The 19387-nt window shown below is 49.2% G+C and overlaps 1 protein-coding gene across 7 annotated transcripts in view; it reads right to left on the bottom strand.

Moving 5' to 3' along the window:
• Positions 1 to 2129: 2129 nt before the first annotated feature.
• Syt6 (synaptotagmin 6) overlaps positions 2130 to 19387 on the bottom strand; it is a 62944-nt gene continuing 45686 nt past the window's right edge. For 4 of the 7 annotated variants that reach the window (XM_057793329.1, XM_057793332.1, XM_057793328.1 and 1 more), the window contains exons 4-7: positions 16760 to 16880; positions 11241 to 11412; positions 10008 to 10158; positions 2130 to 4812 (exon numbers count right to left, since the gene is read on the bottom strand). In XM_057793329.1, coding sequence (XP_057649312.1) covers positions 4741 to 4812; positions 10008 to 10158; positions 11241 to 11412; positions 16760 to 16880 — 516 coding nt within the window. In that variant the 3' untranslated portion in view covers positions 2130 to 4740. Of the gene's footprint in view, positions 4813 to 6363; positions 6432 to 10007; positions 10159 to 11240; positions 11413 to 16759; positions 16881 to 19387 lie in introns of all 7 variants that reach the window. The other 3 variants (XR_009058597.1, XR_009058598.1, XM_057793331.1) reach the window with 3 other exon arrangements.

Here is a 19387-nt window from a genome sequence, read left to right as displayed (position 1 = left end):
CTAGGTTCTGGGGGTGGCGAGTTTTGGTTTTGCAAGATGAAACAAGCACTTTGCATAGACGGTAGTGACGACAGCTGCAGACCGCTGAGTTCTGCCCCAAAAAACGACCAAAACAGCCTGGTTTTGTGTGATGTATATTTTACCACAGTTTGTAAAAGGTAGGGCAGAGCAGAGGGGAGAAGAGGAAGAAAAAGAGTTGCAAACATGACCGAAATGGGCTTTTCTGAACAGGGTTATGTGTAAGCAACTCCGACGAGCCTGTTCTGAAGATCCATCTTCTGGAGCCCTTGACTGATCTGTTTTTGTTCATCAGCCTTGTCATTGATGACTCCTTTGTGGCCACCTCCCAACATTGTTCATGTTGCTGTCTTCTCCCCTGATCTCTGAAGGCCGATGGTTCCTGAAGGCCCTCCCTGCCCACTGGTACCCACTCGGCAGAGTCAGCTTCCTGTCCTCACATCACATTCTGGGCATGCAAGCTTTCGGTAATTATCATCTCAGGCCTGACCTCTCTGCCAGGCGGCATCTGGAACTGCAGCTGTCTGCTAGACTCTGCCCCAGCATCTCCAATTGTTCACCCCAAACTGAACTCTACCTTTGTTCTGCTGTTCCTGATGGTAGCAAACAAATCCGGACCACTTGGAGCTCAGGTGTAGAAGATAGACGCGGAATGGCTTCCTCCTGCCTGGCTACCAGCTCAGCTCAGCTGTCAGCACTGTGCTCGTCCCTCTGTGACTACATACTACACAGGCATCCCGCTTTCCCCATCTACTGTTTGTACTTGGCCTCCTTCTTTTTCTGAATCAACCATTCGGTAGCTGCCACGCTCCACAGGCGCTAACGTTTGCTGTGGTCTTCCCTAGGGCTATTCAAGTAAACATTTTCTTGTCTTCTTCCCCTGAACTCTTGAACCTCGCGTGTTCTGCGAGGTCATATGGGTAATTCTAGCAGTGGGTTGTGAAGGAATGTGATGTGAGTCACTTCACCAGAGCACATAGGCCAATATGATACCAGTGTTCTTTCCCCTTAGGCATGGTAACTAGCGATGTTTGAGAGGTTGGCTGCTTTGTTGTCTTGTGCCTCTGGATAAATATATCGAGCAGGCCCCCCCTTGTCGACGTGATGGACATGTAGAAAGAGTGAGAGATGTGCCTTTACTGCGTGAGCTGAAGGTTGTTAGTGCAGCGCAACCCAACCTGTACTGACGAATACGGACCATGTTAGGCTTTTTGTTTGTTTGTTTTTCTTTTTCTTTTTCGAGACAAGGTTTCTCTGTGTAGCTTTGGTGCCTGTCCTAGAACTAGCTCTTGTAGAGCAGGCTGGCCTTGAATTCACAGAGATCCACCTGTCTCTGCTTCCCAAGTGGTGGGGTCAAAGGCGTGTGCCACCCTCACCCCCCTCCGGCTAACCCTGTTAGTTTTTAAAGCTCTAGTTAGAAGAGGTGCCTCAGTGACTTCTGCTTGCTTGACCTGCTAGGAAAGTGGCAGAAGGCACACAACTGCTTGGCCATCAGAGCCCTTCTCTCAGCAGTTCGGTTCCCTGCAGAGTAGCAGCTATTCAGATACAGTTGTGCCTCTTCCACTCACCTCTCCCCAGGCCACCTTCTAAATGAATTAGAAGCTTGGGGTGAGCAGAGAAGCCATACTCTTAAGCTGGAGTGTTCTTTTAGAAATCTCAAGTCTACGATACTATTTTTTTTATATAGTTTTTTTCCCCCTGAGGCTTTCCTAAGTTGTGCTTTTACGAGAGTTAGCATCATTTCTCTCCTGGAAACACAAAATACAAAAGCAGTGTGTTTTCCAGCTAGGTGCGTGACCCATTTCTTCACAGAGGTTTCAGTCTCTATAGGGGTTGCCTGTGATGCCGCGTGGCTCTGGGATAGCCAGGTCTTATGTCCCAAATGCTCTGTGCTTCAGCCTGGCAGAAGGTAGGCAGGACCCAGCCTGTTGTGGTGCCCAGATGTCCTTTGGGCAGAGTGAAAACCCAACGGCCCTTCTGCCCATCTCTGACTGGAGAATTGGCTATCTACGTACGCGAATGAAGACAAAAACAGGAGTTATGTTGTGCCCTGTGTAAGTGCTGCCTGCTGAATCCCAGCAACATAAAAAGACAAGAAAAATGGGCAAGAGACAGAGATTTAATTGAATAAAAACTCCAGGCTGTGACAGGGGTGGGAAGACACAAAGCAGTAATTAACAACATAATTTTTTAAAATGATGATACAATTAATTAACATCCCGGATAAGTGCAAAGGGGGAGGGGAACATCTCTCAGCCAAGAAACACTGCAAACTAAAGGGGGAGAATCTGGCATCCTTTGCAAACCTCTGTATGCAAATGGCCCCAGTTATCACAACTTCAGCAAAGTCCCCCCCCCCAAAGGGTTTCTTGTGCTAGGGGAAGCCAGCAAGCCAGTCAACGCTGAATTTCAGTTTCTTCTGTATCAGCGTTCTAGGAATTCTCATCTGCGAGGGAGGAATCCTAGGCTGTTGGAAGGAGAAGCCCGTTTGTATCAATCATGCTTCAGGAAGAGGAGGACTGATCTGGCCACCCTTGGTGGGGCCTTGGGCGGCGGGGACCCAGGAGCTAAAAGCCTTCCTGGAGTGGGCTTCCATGCCTACTGCGTACTGTGGCTAATGGAACTAAAGCGGCTGACTGGGGTGGTAAGAGGGCTGGCTATAACCAGGGCACGGCTTCCTGAAGGTGTTGGGGTGTTCACTTAGCGGAAAGAGTAGCTGTGACATAGAAGGGTCTCTTGGACAGCCAGTGTTATTCCATAACCCATACAGACCACACCCTCCTCTCTAAAAATTTAGGATGGAGTATCCCACCGGCTTGAGGGTTTAGGGGTGGCAGCTGGGCATGCATTTGGAACCCACTTCTGGGAGGATGGGATGCTCACACTAACCTCTATGCTCCTTATCACCCAGAAAACCCTGTTTCCTTCCTAGTTGCACTGATGTATGGCTACAGTAGTTGCCTTCGTGTGGTCCATTTAGCGTCAGGAAACACAATGAAGCTGGCTGCTTGCTGGGACTCTTGTCATCACTTTGTGGGTTTTCTCCCTCTCAAGAGTACTTCCGAACAGGGGACTGCCTGACTAGAAAGACTTATCAGTTGTAAGATATCTGGGGAGACAATCTTTACACATCAGTCTCTAGCCCAAGGTTCATTCTCAGCGGAGTCCAGATTCCTCTACATTTACTAGAAAGTAGACGGCTTCTTTGTCACACTATCCTGTTGGCTCATTCCAACCTTCTTCTGGCTGGCAGGCACTACATAAAGTTAGAGCAGCAGAGAAACTTGGTGGTTTGGCTTAAACTGGGGGCTACTTTATTAAACCACTACTCCTATAGCATGGGGTCTATGCAGAGTAAGATACGAGGTGTGAGGATAGCATCTCTGTTCTTCTGTTGTTGAAAGAAGGGCTTTCTCCAAGCTTGCTTGCTTCCTGCAAGTCCTACAGTGCCGATAATCGGTCCTGTGGAGCCCCAAGTAGGGGTGGGAACCAACCTCGTGTGCTTACTTTAGACTGGGCCGATCACCCCACTAACAGGGTGCGGTGGGAAGGCCACGATAGGAATGTGCTATTATAAATACAGTCATTTTTTTTTCTAAACTGAACTTGTCCTATGGTAGAGAGCTAATAGAAAAACAAACAAGCAAAGATCCTCTCACTGAGACGGAAACAAACACCACAGAATACTTAATAGCTTCTAGAACTAAAGTTTAAGGTAAGCTACTGACCCAGAGTCCGTGGGGCTGAACTAGTCTCTGGCAGACTGGGTTTCAGCTAAGAGGAGGCTCTTCATAGACAGGCAGACTCAAAATTGTGGATTGGATTTCAAAATGCCCCATTCAGAAAAGAACGTGTTGTCTAGATTTTTCTTTGCTCTGTTTAGACATCGTAAACAGCTGCTTGGTACTTTGTGGAATTAGAAAGCTATGTATAACACAGAAATCACTCCGGAACATATGCGCTTCCTTTCTTTACAATGAAGGTTATTTTTGAGAACTAAGATCTTGTTTTCAAACAAATGTGATTATTAACTGCAGTGTGTGGGAAAACATATGGCGTGTTTAGTTTTAGCGGGATTGAAGTTTCCACGAGGGATCAAAACGTTCCCAGTTGGGGAAAGCCAACAAAGGGGCGCAGGGATCCCCTACAGAGTCACAAACATGGCCAAGGTCTCATGATTTCAACATGGAACAAGAGGACCCCGCCTTGGCTTGTGTCACAGCAGTGAAGAGAGGCCGGCTCCTAGATTGATAGACCCCATTCTTGCAGGGCACTGACAATACGGCCACAGCTCCATCCCACCGCTGCGCTCTTCAGGGGTGAGTACTTGGTGGAGGCACAAAATTTCAGATCCAGTCTGCCTTTCCACAAAAGACTGCTTATTTTACATCGTATTTCCCAGAGCTAACGTCTGGGCTCTCCACTCTCTGTTCTGTATCTCTCATCATTGCGTCTTTCTTCCTTTCTTGACAGCAGACCCAAACAAAGCGAAAAACCACGAAAACATCACCTTGGGAGACAGAAAAGACTAAGACAGGTCTGATCACAGACGACAAGGGTCTCGGCCTTGCCCTGCCCAGGAGCAGTGAAGACCGTGGGCTGGCAGGCAGTGGCGGCTGCTGCTGCCATCACTGTGACTGTACAGACACTGCGTCTAGACGGCTGAAACAAGTGTGAAAAAGAACATTGCTGAGTCCCGTTTGCGTGGCTTGGCTGCGCGGCTCATGGTGTTGGAGGTGGTTTCGGAGATGGGCATGAGCTCTCACTGTCAAAACTGGCAGCTCGGCCCTTCCACTGTGGGGAAAAGAAAGCCTGGTTATTGATGGCTGGGGCCACTGACATCTCAGAGTCACTGGCTCATGCATTGTGTCCACCTCTCCCGGCCTCAGGAAGCTTTCTAGACCATTGCTGTCAGCCATGCAAAAACAAAGATATAAGCTCAGAGCTTCCTGTTTGGAATGCTTGGTTCTTAGAAAAGATCTTCCACAGACCTAATTTCTGCTTCCTTTACAATATGGAGTGTGTGTGTGTGTGCATCTTTTAATGAGGTGCTATGACTGAACCATTTCTGAGTGCTTCGGCCATTTTTCACACACTGAAAATCAGATTATGTTAGCAGCAAAGAGAGGCAGTGTGTGCCCTTACTGCCAAGAACCTGCGATCATGAATTATTAGCAATTTGTCTGGGAGCTGTTAACACAGGAAAAAGCAACCCTGCTGCTGCTTTGGTTGGGGCTCCCTTCTTTAGTCTTAAAGCATCCTATGAGCATTTGCGCCAGCTTGGGAAGGGGCAGAAGGTGAGGAGACAGAGCCCCGCCCATTCCCTCTATGAGTCTCTCAGTGCCCGTCAGAGCCCCGTTGAAGCAGATGACATAATGAGGCAGATGGACTGAAAGAGCTGGCGGAGGATGGATGGCCCTGTGCCTGGAGCCATTCGACCCTTCTTTGGATGAAAAAGCCAGGCATAGCCATGCAATGTTTTCTGGCAGAGATCTGACCCTGTGAGTAGTCCTGACCTATCCGTCAGGGCTTTAACTTCAAAGTGAGTTAGTGTCCACTGCTCTCTCACTCTTCTGCAACTGGGAGAACCAGTATTTTCTCAGTACCTGCAGAGCAGGCTCCAGAAGGAGTGGGGCCAGGGCGGGAGGGAGGGAGGGAGGGAGGGAGGGAGGGAGGGAGGGAAGGAAGGAGGAAGAGTGCTAAGTGATCTACATGGTGTTCTGAACCACAAATGAAGCCCCTTTCTGCTTCTCATGAGATATAGGGATCTCTTTCCGGGTGAGATGGAGCGGAGGGGAGGGGGGCATGTGTTCGGATGCTGTGGGGGAATCCAGGACAAAGTTCCCCTTTCTCAACAATTTCCAGGCAGAGCTGAGCTACCTGAGAAGTAGACCATTTGACTTGCAGTACCACCTCCACAGTAAATGGGATGCCTACAGGGCCAAGGAGAGCCCATGGTTCTTCTCTGGGTGACTGTCTCCTTAGTTCTCTCTGGACAGTCACACTGAAGGTTTCTACAACCAGCCAAAGGGCTGTAGGTGTGATAACAACCACGACATGCCCCAACCTGAGCTACCCCCGTATGTCAGAACCACGGGTGAACTTGGGGCATCACCAAGTGGAACCCTCGTCTTCTGACAAGCAAGCAAGCAGAGACACAGAGAAGTCAAGATCCAGACAGTTAGGGGCAGAGCCAGGACCCAGTCGGGTCTCCTCACTCCCGGCATATGGTCCTTTCTTGTCCATCCTGCCACTGTGCTGGCGTGTGGCCACCCACTAGTGGAGGAAAGAGACACACGGTGTAACCAGAAGCCTAATCTCTTCAGGCCCACACCAGGTACTTACTCCTAACTCCAGTGGCTGTCTCTCCGCTTGCAGCATCCACGTGAGTGAAATCACAACCGAGGGGTTCCCTGGTGAAATATTGTAAATACATAAATGCCTGGTTCTTGAGCCCCCTGTGACTTCTGACTCCAGTGTCTCGTAACCAGAAGGTGACATGAGATGGCTCCTCGTACTTCCTTTCAGCAAAGCTTCAAACATCTCCCTTCCCACCTCTAGTGAGTGCAGTGTACAGAGCTATTACGGCTTCTCCCCTGGGCAAGCATACCACTTAAACAGCCTGAGCCACAGGCCAGGTCGGCAGAAAACATGAAATGATGAGGTGAAGGGCCCTTTTCCTTTCTACGACAGCCCAGAGGGTAGTCACACAGAGCATGACTGTTTATTCGGAACAAATGAGGGAACGCTGGCTCCCCTCCTAGTCCCTGATGCTCCTTATGAAGATAAACAAAGGGAAGAGATGAGCTTCACGGGCAATGCAGAGGTGAGTGATGCCAGCAGACTTATCAAGGTGGTTCTGAAATAGCACAAAAAGGGTCCCCAGCACACAGGAAGCTTATTGTTCTGGGGCAGCTATGTCCTATCTGGTCCTCTGCTGTACTGAAATGGGTACTGTGCCAACCGAGATCTCAAACCCTCTATGTCAGACCCTCTGAACATGACCCTTAGTTAATGAAGAACCTTGGATAAGGTCACTGGTCAAGCCAGCTCTGTGTGTGTGTGTGTGTTGTGTGTGTGTGTCGGGCGGGTGGGGAGTAACATTGACACATAGCCTTAGGAGGGAAGGGCACTGGGTGGCTTAATAGCTTTTTATTCATGAGAGATTCAAGCAGGGAAGAAATGCCTTTCCAGTTAATTTGTTTCCCTCAACCTTAATTTTAAACCCCAAACAGTTGAGCCCGCATGGTGCTCTCTGCTCTCATCAGTGAAAAAGAAATGATCACAGCATTGGGAACTCTGCTGAGAGAGGCGTGAGGGTAGGCCCTTTATCATCTCAAACGCTGGAAAGATCTCTTTCCGGGTTGTGCAAATACAAGATCTGAGTCTCTAGCTAAACGGGGCCCCAAAGAAGGCAAGACGGGAGGCCGCGGGAGGACTGGGAGCACACGGGTGAGAAGAACCTCAGGAGCAGAGTGACTGGGTGGTGTTAGCCAGGCAAGCCTGTAGACGCGTTTTTTTAAAAAGGTGCTTTCACTGAGAGGGGCAGTGAAAACCACACCGAATGCACACCGCCGAAACCCTAAGTTGCCAGGACAAATGTCCTTTTCAGCTTCTCCTTGCGGAGAGAAGCGATCCTCTGAGCAGAAAATGAGAGGAGAGCGGCTGGGGGAGGGGCGCTCTCCCCACTGCCAGGTCAAGAAAAAAAAGTAAACCCAAAGGATGTGAATCAATTTAATCTCTTTTTCGTTTTCCATATACAGTTACTTTCCCTTTACGGTCTCATCAAATATTCATTTTCAAGGGCTTCAATCTACTTTATCTTTCTTGCCTTTTTCATCTGGACTAGACAGTTGGAGTTTCTCAAAGAAAAGGCCCTTGGAATCAATTATTTGGCTTAATTGGATGGTATTCGTCATGATTCCAGGGTCAGGGCTTGGCACTTCTGCGGTACTCTGCCCTTAGCTCCGGCTACTGTTCTGGTGGTTTCTTTCTTTGTCAGAGGCAGACGGAGGACCTGGCAATGGTGGCCCTCCACTGCAGATTCAAGATGAGAGACGCAGCTATGGTCCAACATGTGGGTTCCTGGGCCCATCTGCCCTTGAGGGTTAGCATTTATCAGAAAAGCTGAGATGGGGGAGGGGTCTCTTTTCTTCTCATTTATCAACCGGAAAGCCAAAGACCAGAGGAGGGCGGTGAATTACTTATGTGAAGGGTCACAGCCCAACAAAGGCCTCTTAACTCACATTCCATGCCAGGCCACCAGACGACTATTCTTAAATATCTCCACAATATTACAACGGAAGGGGGGGGGGGGGGATTAAGGCTTCACATCCTGCTCCTGGGTTGAATCCACACAGACTTTGGTGAGGTGTTACAAGGGCTTCAGGTTGGCTAGTGCTCTGTCTAGTCATTCCTGCCTGTGACTGGGAGTAGAAGCCTCACTCACACCATGAAGAGAGCCTTCTCGCAGACAGGACAGGGCTCCACAAAGGGAGGAGGGGCCCCCGAGAGACTGGTCTTGCTCATTGAAGGGCCACAGGTGTGGTAAAGCCACTGCAGCCACAAGACTGGACGGAAAGACCTGAGTTGGCAGGATCCTTGGCCTACTCCTGGCTCCTTGATACTGTCTCAGGGTCTGGGGACGTAAGCTGACTAGTGTGACTCCCTGGAAGCCACCTCCTCCACAGATTTCAACGTGTCTAATCTCCTTAGCTTTTGTTCTTTCTGGGGACTGACACCGTGAACCATGATTGGGATTGCTCTTGCTATCCTGAGAAAGGAAGGGGTCTGCAGGTCCTCGGGTGTGCCAGGCCTTTTCTGGTCAAAGTGGGAAGGGGTTACTCGTAAAGGCTGTGTGGAAGAGGAGAGAACTCTTTAGTTTGGAATTAAGGATTTTCTGTTTTGTACAGTTCTCTAGACATAGCGAGCGCTCACTAAGCTGGAAGAATTATCACCAGGCTTTCCAGGATGGGTTGGGTAGGATACTGGAAATGAAGCCGACAGCTTGGCTGACCAGTACCTGGGGACCACCAAGAGAAGAAAGGGGGGACGGTTAGGAGGATGATAATTTAGGGTCCAGACTGTGAGAGGTTTGGACAACGGGAGCTATCAGTGAGTCTTCAGAAGGGCAGGACCAAGAGAAGTGTCCATGCAGATGTGTCCTGCATCTGGACAGACAATAAATCCTTCTCAAAGCTGCCACTGAGGGACAAGTAAGGGGCTCAGAGGAAGCCAAGACCGGAGGCCCAGCTCTGTTAGGATTCAGGCCTCCAGCTTCAGTGAGGTGTGACACTGGACACCACCCTCTCTCCGAGCTGCAGTAAGAAGCAGCGTGCAGGAGAGGACCATATTCTTTGGCTCTCTCATCTAAGTGGTAGCTGCCTGGAGCCACAGAGAACTTACTGCTCTGATGTTCCTTGCCAGTTCTGACCTCACCCCCTTTGGGGCTTACTCCTACAGGACAAAATTGGCCCAGGAGCTTTGAGAAAGCTTTTTAGGCCTGGCACAATGGACTTCTGGGAAGACTTCTTCAGAGTTCTTACTTTCCATTAAGAACTTGATGCTGCTTTTGAACTTCGCTCTTTTTCTGAGGCAAGGCCCGATGGAGCCCACGTTGGCCTCAAACCTGCTATGAAGCTGAGGATGACCTTAAGCTATATATCTCCTGCCAAACACTGGGGTTACAGGTGTGTGCCACCACGCCTGGCTTTAGGCAGCGCTGGAAACTGAACTCAGTCAGGGCTTCATGCATGCGAGGCCAGGAGTCTGAGCTACATCCCTAGCCCCATCATTGTTGCTTTTGAAATGCTCACAGTCAGGGCTGTTTTGCCAGGTGGCCTACATCTTCTTTCTCATCTGTGCTATACACTGGATGGTCCCCATGCCCCCTTTCCATTAAAGGTGGGGGACTCGCAGCAGCCAACTGCCATTCTCCAGCCCACGCCATCATGCAGGAAACATGCCAGTGGCCAGGCAACCTCACCCACCTCTTTGAAGGATTTCTTTACCTCCACCAAGGAGTGCCAGTGTGCGATGGGTTTCCGTGGATAAGCCAGCATCTCGTTCCAATGGTCCCTGCCGAGGCCTTCAGCATTGATCCCCACTCTACAGACTCCTATGATCTCATTGTGACCAACTCTGAAGGGGAAACAAAGGTACTGGTAGTGTTGGTCATTCAAAATGCCACTAGAATGGAGGTCCGGTCCTTTGGGGTGGAGGCGGGCTCTGTCTAGCACATCTAACTCAGAACCATGAGCTCTGAAGATCAATGCGTCAGGGTCTTCAGCTGCCAGTGGCCCTGAGGCTTTGCCTATCCTCTTATGGTAAGGGGCTTAAAGAACTGAGAAAAGGCTAAAAATTTATGTGGAATCTCAGGAAACAGTGGCAGAAGGCAGAAGGGTGTTAGGGGGTCTGTCTCTTCCCTTATTTGACAACCTCTTTATGTTACAACCTCTCTGAGGATCTCGGCACTTGGAAATAAACCAACCTGCCCTGAGCATCATTTCTCCATGCCACTAGAGGCTAGGCTGTGATTTATTCACTCAGCAAGAGCATAAATCATCCCTCAAGTGTGTTAGTCAAGCACCTACCATGCCTGAGAACTTGAGCTAAAAATCTAGGGTTGAGGCTTTATTGTGTAACTTCTGTATCCGTCAACTAGATGATACCTGGGGAGAAGAGTCATGGGAGACGGAGCAGTTGAAAATGTTTCTGAGCCAGCCTTAGGAATGAAGAATCAAAAAAGGAGAAGAAAAGGGAGGGGAGTTGGTGGATGGCAATTTGGGGTCCAGATCAAGGGATGTAGGGACACTGGGAGCCAGTGGTGATTCTACAGAAGGGCAGGACCAGGAGAAAGGTGTTCAGGCAGATGTGTCTCGAGTCTGGTCACTGACTTAGGGCAGAAAGTGATGGGGGCTGCACAGTCATCTTGCAGGAAAGGAGACTCGAAAGGGCAGAAGATGGGACTTGGCAGCAAGTAGAAGAAAAGAAGTAGTCAGGGATGAATTCAGGGAAGGTGGTAGATGGAGTCATCTCTGATGGGAGCAGACTGGGAAGGGAAGCCGGGAACTGGGGCAAGTCCATGCTCTTCCTCCAATTCCTACGTCTTCCTTAAGTGGAGCCATTTTGAAACCGATGGGCCCTGAACCCCAGGTCTAAGGTCAAGGGCACCTATGCTGCATTGGAGGAAAGTAGCCATGCGTTTCTGGGCAGGCACCTACCTATCATAGTCCATAACGGAGATGAGCAGGCTCACTTGATCCATGTTTTCTGGGGGGATGTCAAAGATGATGGCCTCGTTGTAGACGGGATTGAGGGTGTTCTTTTTGATGGTTGTTTTCTTCTTCTTCAGCCTCCGCCCGTCACACAGCAGGGATACTTTGACGTAGGGATCTGTGCCAAGGAAGGCAGGGCAAGAATATCGTGTGTTAAACAGATGGTTGTTGTCGCTTTGTTTGTTTGCTTTTAGACATGCGTTCTCCTCGGTAGGCCAGGCTGGCCTCAGACTCACAGCTGTGCACCTGCTTCACCTTTCCAAGTGCTGAGGTAACAGGTGTGAGCCACCATTAGACAGGTATTCTCCAACCATGATTGTCACAGAGGGACCGAAGCCCTGGACCTACCGCTGCTCATCAGATGGGATCGGTGGGTTCAGGTAATTAAGTCACCTTGTATTTATGTAGCACACCTGTCTCTGAGGACGCTCCACACTTAATAAACAGTCTCTGGCTACCTTTGTGTTCTTGGGAGAGTACCTAATGGTGTGTTACTAATAGGAAATCTAGCCCCAATTTAGACAAGACACTGTCAATGGTTATGTAGTTCCCAGCCCTAAATCTCAGCTGCACCACGGCCGGAGAGCTCAAAGAGAGTTGAGGCTAACAAAAAGCACTGTTTCTTTTACCTATACAGAATCATCTCCTCTGGAGGGTTGCCAGCTTTTTAACCAAAAGATCAGGGGGGTAAAAATAGGACTCAGTGCTGCACGAGGAGCAGCCACATGCTAGAAGGAAGCAACATCGGTTGCAAAGCTGTTCTTGTCCTCCCTGCTCGGAGACATGATTCTGGGTCCCACTGTCCCAGGAATCCCATTTCCATTTGGAGTCAAGAAACAGGGAAGTGGCCCCACTCTCTGCTTCCCTGGAAACCATTTCCTGGCCACTTCTGAGCAGTGAAGCTAGGAGGAACTGTGGCCAGGAGAGCGAGGGAGGCAGTCCCCCCCCTCCCCCCCGAGACTCGGGGCAGCTGGTTGACATTTTATTTCTCAGTGGGATCTTGGATTCTCTCCATGCTGCAAAGAGATGCCTTTTTATTAAACTCCCATGATCCTCCTAACCTTCTCTCCCTTTTAGCTTTCTGAATGGATATTTCATGGTCATTTTCTTTCTACTCTGAAATTTTCTACTCATCCAAATGAAGGGACAGCTATTATAGCTCATAGCACAGGTGTCTCAGTCATCGTCATAATGAGTATTTATGCTGCACAGCTCAAGAAAGAGGACAACTTGCAGGTAATAACAGCTTTGAGACCTTGATGAGCTCAGACATCTTCTTGTCCAGAAGCCAGGGCTCATGCAAACCCGTTAGGAGGCATGATCCAAAGTAGCCCCTCTCCTGGCCTTGTAGCTCTGCAGTACATAGTTGTGCCTCCTGGATCCCTGAGAACCCACTAGGCCTCACACTGTTGGGTATCATGTAGGGGAAAGGACAGATGAAGGCTGTACTTAGAATAAAAACTAGACACCGCGAGATGAGCCCAGCCAAGCTTCAAGCCTTGAAAGCATTCTCACAGACGTCCAAGCGAGCTGCTGACTAACCGGGACGACAGTGGCAGCTGTGCCGTAGCCACAGGGACACTTGGGTTTATGGAGGACCTGGGGAGACCATGAGGAATCTAATCAACCTCCTGTCCTGACTATACACTTTCAGCCCTCCAACCCCTACACACACTCTGGGGAGCATTTGGTAAAGAGGAAGAAGTGTTGCGAGCTCATGGGCCGCAGCTGTCTGGTTTCCACAGGCTCCCTTCCCTATGGCTCTTCCCTAGGACATGGATCAGGTCACCACAAGTGAAAAAGCGAAGCCCATGACCTGACTTTAATAGTCAAGTCTCTCCAGCTACACGTTGCTTTAGAAAGCGTCTCTAGATTGACGCCACATTGTCCCTCTTCCGTTCCCGGTTCCAGACACTCCATTCAGAACACATTTCCATTTAAGGAAAACAGAGGCATAGCCACTTATCCCATGAGCCACTGGGCCAGTGACTTCTCCAGATTTGTCCATCCCTACAAGGAATACCTGGTTTATAGCATTCAGTGAGCAGATTTCTTTCTGCAGGAACTGAGCTCGCACCACCCTCCCAGAGGCTAGTCAGAGAGCAGAGACTGCTCCCCAGGGTGCTTTTGGGAAATGTTTGAGGCATTGAATAGAATGTGGCCCCAGATGATCTTTGAGGTCTGCTCTACTCTATGGTGCCCTGAGCACCAGGGCCTAAAACCCAACACCGTATTCCTGCCCCATTGTGCAGGAGTCATTAGAATTCAGCATTTAGAGCATGCTCTTGTGATAAGAGATATCTATCATCAGGTTTACTTCCCATCTACCCTGCAACACATTTATCATTGATATCTCCATTTCATAGGCGGAAATGGAGGGTTAGAGAGATTAAATGACTTGCCTAGGAGTTGACCCAGGCCTGACTTCAAAGTCACTCTGGGCCACTAGATTCAATGCAGTATAAACCAAAGGCAGCAGAGACAAAGGGTGAATCCACACCTTTGCACCATACCGGTCTTTATAATTATTTTGTACTACTTTTACTGCCATGGTTCTAGAAAATAGGCTTAGGCAGTTGACTCTGGGCTACTTTGGATCAAATAGGAAGATCTTTGGGTTTAGAGGTCAGTGTCAGACCTCTAAGTCTAGAACAGAAATCAAGGAGCTCCATTTTCTTTCCACATTAGTCCAATGTCAGACCCTTCTGGGCTGAAAGGCAACCACAACCTCAAGCTCACGCGCAGACAATGCACCATGAGGTGCCCTGGGCATGCAGGTATCCACTTCATCACCTTGGGCTGGAGTCATTTGCTATATGTAAATCCATTCATTCAGAGTTCACCGGCTCATTCATTAATCCACAGTTAATGAAGGCTTATGGTGTTTCATGCATTGCTGCAGGGACTTGCACACCTCAATGAACAAAACAGGCATCTCTGTTGCAAAGAAGACCCTTGCGTTTGTGGAATCCAGCTGAAGTTTAACATAGGATTCCAGACCCCGGTAGGGAAGAGCAGAAGCTGTGCGGAGAGGTTAGAACTTAACACTAAGAACAAGCCTTTTACCCCAACCCCCCGATCTACAGCAGCCCTTGTTACTACCCATGGCTTCACTCTCTAACACATCAATTTGATTACAAGAAGAGAAGACAGGTTTGGGGACTGGGGCAGCAAAATCCTATTTCCCTCAGCCGCCTTGAGAGTCCTTAGTGAATTTCTGTCCTCGTGTGCACTTATTTTGGTATTAAAATGAAATCTACATTGGCTGTATTCGAGGGAAGCTGGCTTGCTGTCGCCTGAGAACTTTTTTCGATGTCAGCAGAGGTTTGTGATGCTCTCGGCTGCATCCTGATGTGAGTCAGCTGCCTTGGGGGAGGAAGAGCTTGGGGGCCCCAGCGAGGGCTTTGGACTCAAGTGGGTACCATAGCGACTGTGGGAGGTGGGAGCAGGAACTCAAAATGATTAAAAAAAAATTTAGTTCCCAAGCCCCCAGACCACTTCCTCCATCTCCATAAGGTGTACACTTAGGTGTTTTCAGCTGGACCATCAGCCTGCCTCTGTCTCTGTCTCTCTGTCTCTGTCTCTCTGTCTCTGTCTCTCTGTCTCTGTCTCTCTGTCTCTGTCTCTCTGTCTCTGTCTCTCTGTCTCTGTCTCTCTGTCTCTGTCTCTCTGTCTCTCTGTCTCTCTGTCTCTCTCTCTCTCTCTCTCTCTCTCTCTGTCTCCCTCTGCCATGGTGGATACTGAATCCAGGGTTTTGTTTATGCTAAGCAAGCATTCTCTCTAGCACTGTGCTACATACCTGGCTTTTGAGTTTTTGGGACAGGGTCATATTATGTAGCTCAGACTGGCCTTGAACTTGCTATGTGTCTAGACCAACCTCAAACTTGCAGGGTTCTTGCTTTCAGCCTCCCAGGTGCTGGGGATTCAGGCGTGTGCCACTGTGTTTGGTTCCACCATCACCATCTTTTCCTGGCACGTGTAGTCATGTTCCCAGGAAAACAAACAGTGAACACAAAGGAAGCACTTGGAAAACTCAACCATATTTTCATTCGAGTTCAGAGCTGCCTCCCGTATGGTTTTACACTGATAATCAGAACCATTTGAAGAGCCTCTTGGGTGGAGGTCTTGGGAAGCAAACCAAGCCTTTTCCCACGTCCAGCATCCTGATGCAGCCCCGTGTTTTTTGGGAAATACTCTGGAAGGCTTCACTTGTACACATCTCAGGGCAGTGTGAACTGACAGTGGGGGAGGAGGTTTCCAGGCCTCAAGCTACCACTTTGTTAACTCAAAACATAGATAAACTCCCCCAAGACAGTGGTTCTCAACCTTCCTAATGCTGCGATCCTTTAAACAGTACCTCTTGTTGTGGTAAACCCCCCAACCATAAAATTATTTTCGTTGCTACTTCATGACTGTAATTTGCTACTGTCATGAGTTGTAATGTAAAATGTCTGATATGCAGGACATCTAATATGTAAGCCCAAAGGGGTTTAGAACCGCTGCCCTATGACAGCCTGCAGCGTGGCAGGAAGGATCAAGCCTCCTGTACCACGTTGAGCCGGCGAGTTTCTGCAGCTGCCTCCACACAAGCGTCTCCCTGTGACTGGAACTGCACTAGGCTTCTCTTCAGTGAAGCTGCTGTGGTACTCAGGCCAATGCAGGAGCTTTGCCGGAAAACCACAGAGACTTGAATGCAAACGCACTTTGCTTTCCAGTGCATCCACTCCTTTGGTGAACGCAGTACGCAGACTGTTGCCCCAGGCCTGGGCGAACCTGCTACCATTTACATTCCAACTTCATATAACTTCTGCAGGCCCTGGAGCCCCATTTTAACTGGGAAGACTGACCCTCCCCGAGAATGATGCTAATAGAAACGGTATCTACCAAGTGCCCACAAGTACGTGGATTACCGAGCCTATTCTGAATCCAACTGGTGCACAGGATTAATATTTCCACTTTTCAGATGAAAAAACTGCTACAGTTTAGATCTTGACTGTCCCTCCCGGGCAGTGAAGCCCTGGGCCCCAGTCTGTGGGACTAGTCATGATAGAAATGCCGGGATCCTGGGGAACACACCCTTGAAAGGGATGATGGGACCTTGCCCCCACTCTTCTCTCCTCGTTTCCTGGCTGTCATGAGGGAGCATACTCCCCAACAGGTGCTGTGATATACTGTGCTACCCAGGCTCAAAGCAAGGGGATCAGATGACCTTTGAACCTGTGAGTCCAACAATCTTTTCCTCCTTCAAGTCGGTCATGGCAGAGCTCTGCCCACACGGAGGCAGAATGCCAGTACAGAATACACATCTTTACATAGGAAGGAGGTGGCAAAGGTGGCATTCGGATGCAGGGAGTTTGGCCCCTAAGAAGAGTGACAACTCTCGCCCTTTCTTCCTGAAGACTCTTCTGAACCCTATGGTTTGGACTTTAGGGAGGCCAAGTGACAACCCAGGGTAAGAGAGGTACCTGAGTAGCCCGTGATGTCCATGGCCTTGAGATTGCGGCACTTGATCACGGTGAGGGTGAGCCTGCCTGCTGTGGGCAGGTAGCAGAGGGAGAACATGATCTCTCCCAGGTCCACACTTTCCTGCAGAAGAAGCAGATGAGAGAGCAGGTGAGGGGTGCATACTTTCTAGGCAATGGCTCGGGCCCAGCATGTTTGGAACTGCAGTAGTCAATGTGTTTAAGACCTAAGGGACTGGTCTCGTCTTGGGTAGCTGGAAACAAAGGGTGAAGATTACAATGATGCCCCTTCCAATACTCACCTCTTCAGTGTTCTCTCTCTCTCTCTCTCTCTCTCTCTCTCTCTCTCTCTCTCTCTCTCTCCTCCCTCTCTGTTTTAAGTTTTGAGACTAGTTTGAGGGTGACCTCAAACTTTCTCTGCAGCTAAGGATGATCTTAAACTTCTAATTCTCCTCCTTCTTCCCTTTCTGCATTGGCTGGGCTTATAAGCTCGCATCATCGTAACCGGCTTCTGAGTTGCTAGGCAAGCCCTCTGCAAACTGAGCGGCCCTGCAGCCCATCCTTCTAGCTTTTGATCAGATTCTGGCCCTATCTTTGTATCCTGCTTTGGGCACTAGCTCTGTGCATGCCGGGGCTGCAGACGGCTGGTGTTTCTATGCCGTGCCCTGTTGCTGGGCCTTTGATGTCCCAGCTACCCAGTCATGTGGTCAGAACACACGCTCCAGCTCCCGGATCGTTCTTCTTGCAGGACATCTGCAACTCTTCTCTGCCCTGTTTCTCAGCTTGTTTGTCTTTCATCACCCGGTCGCCTTGACCCCAGGCTCTATCCTCCTGTCTCGCGCAAGGAATTGATACACTGCTGAGGCCATTCCGCCAACCAGCCAGATGCACACTTGCCATCCCGTGCTTTATGACCCGCCTCACATCCGGCTTGTCCTCTTCCCTTAAATGTGATGATCCTTCAGAAATGCACACACGCGCTGTCGCCTCTCCCACCCCAGAATCCCCCAGCCTAGGGATCCCCGGAAGCTTCTGTGCAAGCAGAGTATCCCTTCCTAGAAAGTCAGAGCATCTTTCTAGGGAGACGACAAGCATGCCCATCTGTTGTAGAGATGGGGCCTCAACAGATTGCTTTTTCTGCCTGCTTCCTACTTATTGAAAGAGGATACAGACAGTTTAGAATTCAAAGACATGGAGTTGTGTCCTAGAGGCACGTTAGTGGGAGGAGGCGGCAAAGGAAGAAGAGGAGGTCAGAGTTTGAGGGTTCTGGTTCCAACGGGGCCTTTTACTTGTTCATTCATCCACCCATTTATAAAACCAAAAGTATTTATTGAAAACCTGCCATGTGCTAGGTGTTGATTTATAGGAGAGAAAGAAGAAACAAAAATCCTCACCTTCACAGAGCTTACATTTTATTAGGGCCAGAGACTATATATATATATATATATATATATATATATATATATATGCTTTAAAGGCAAAAGTTAGTCAGAAGTATTAAGGGGAAAAAAGTCAGATAGAGAAGGGGTTAATAAATTACTATGGGGAGGTCATACTGGATTCAGGGGTACCCTGGCTCCACCCATCTGTTCACTGATTGGTCCCCTCTCCTCCTCCTCCTCTTTCTTCTCTCAGATTTATTTATTCAGTTTTATGCGTGTATTTTGTCCAGTGCAGCATGTATGTGCCTAGTGCCTATTAAGGTCAGAAGAGGGCATCAGATCCCCAGGAACTGGAGTTACAGATGGTTATGAGCCACCATGTAGGTGCCGTGAATCACCCGGGTCCTCGGCAAGAACAAGTGCTCTTAGCCTCTGAACCACCTTCCAGCCTGGACTGGCCTATTCTTATTTCATGAAAGCTTACTAGAGACATGCTTCAGGGCTGGGTGGATACAGTGCCCACACCCACACAGGCAACCAGTTCTCTGTCTTTCTCAGGTGTGCCTCTAGTCTTCCTAGACTCTTCATCAAATGAGGGAGACACAGAATTGCCCTATGCCCTAGACCTGTGTGAGCACGGTCCCCTTCTGTCCTGGGGTCTGTCGGCATGATCATCAGCACGTTTGGATAATACAGCATCTCAGACAGAAGCAGAGAGACACAAGCAGAAATCCATCTCTCCTTAGACCCCTTCACAGCGCTCTAAGTCCGACCCTGCCCAAAGTTCCAGAAACTGTTCAGACTCACAGCATATGGTAATAGGAGCCAAGACTGTGTGCGGCTCACTGCCTGTTATGTCCTGTGCTGCTTTCTCTCGGTGAGCCTCAGCAAAGCACTGCAATGTGGCTGCTCCTATTATGCCTGCCTCACACCCAAGGAAATGAATGTTCCTGAGGTTAAGGACTTGCCCGAGGTTGCATGACTAGCAAGTCCTTCAGTGCCAGACATACATATGTCAATGTCCTGCTTAGACACCTGCAGCTCTTCCCTTGTTCAGTTTCAGAATCAACACTCCACATCTTTGTTTGGGGGCAACTGAGTTCTTTCTTACTTCCTCATCTTACTGTCTTCTGTAGACCAACTTCTGCTCTGCATAACTTGTTTATCTTTGGTTACTCATGCCCAAATCCTTCTCTCTCTTCCTAAGATGACTCCATACCTGAAGAGCAGCTCACGGGAGTCACCAAGT

Source organism: Chionomys nivalis, chromosome 18 (assembly GCF_950005125.1).
Source record: "Chionomys nivalis chromosome 18, mChiNiv1.1, whole genome shotgun sequence".
NCBI classification, from domain to species: domain Eukaryota; kingdom Metazoa; phylum Chordata; class Mammalia; order Rodentia; family Cricetidae; genus Chionomys; species Chionomys nivalis.
The sequence above is the reverse complement of the archived record's forward strand: the minus strand, read 5'-3'. Positions and strand labels throughout refer to the sequence as shown.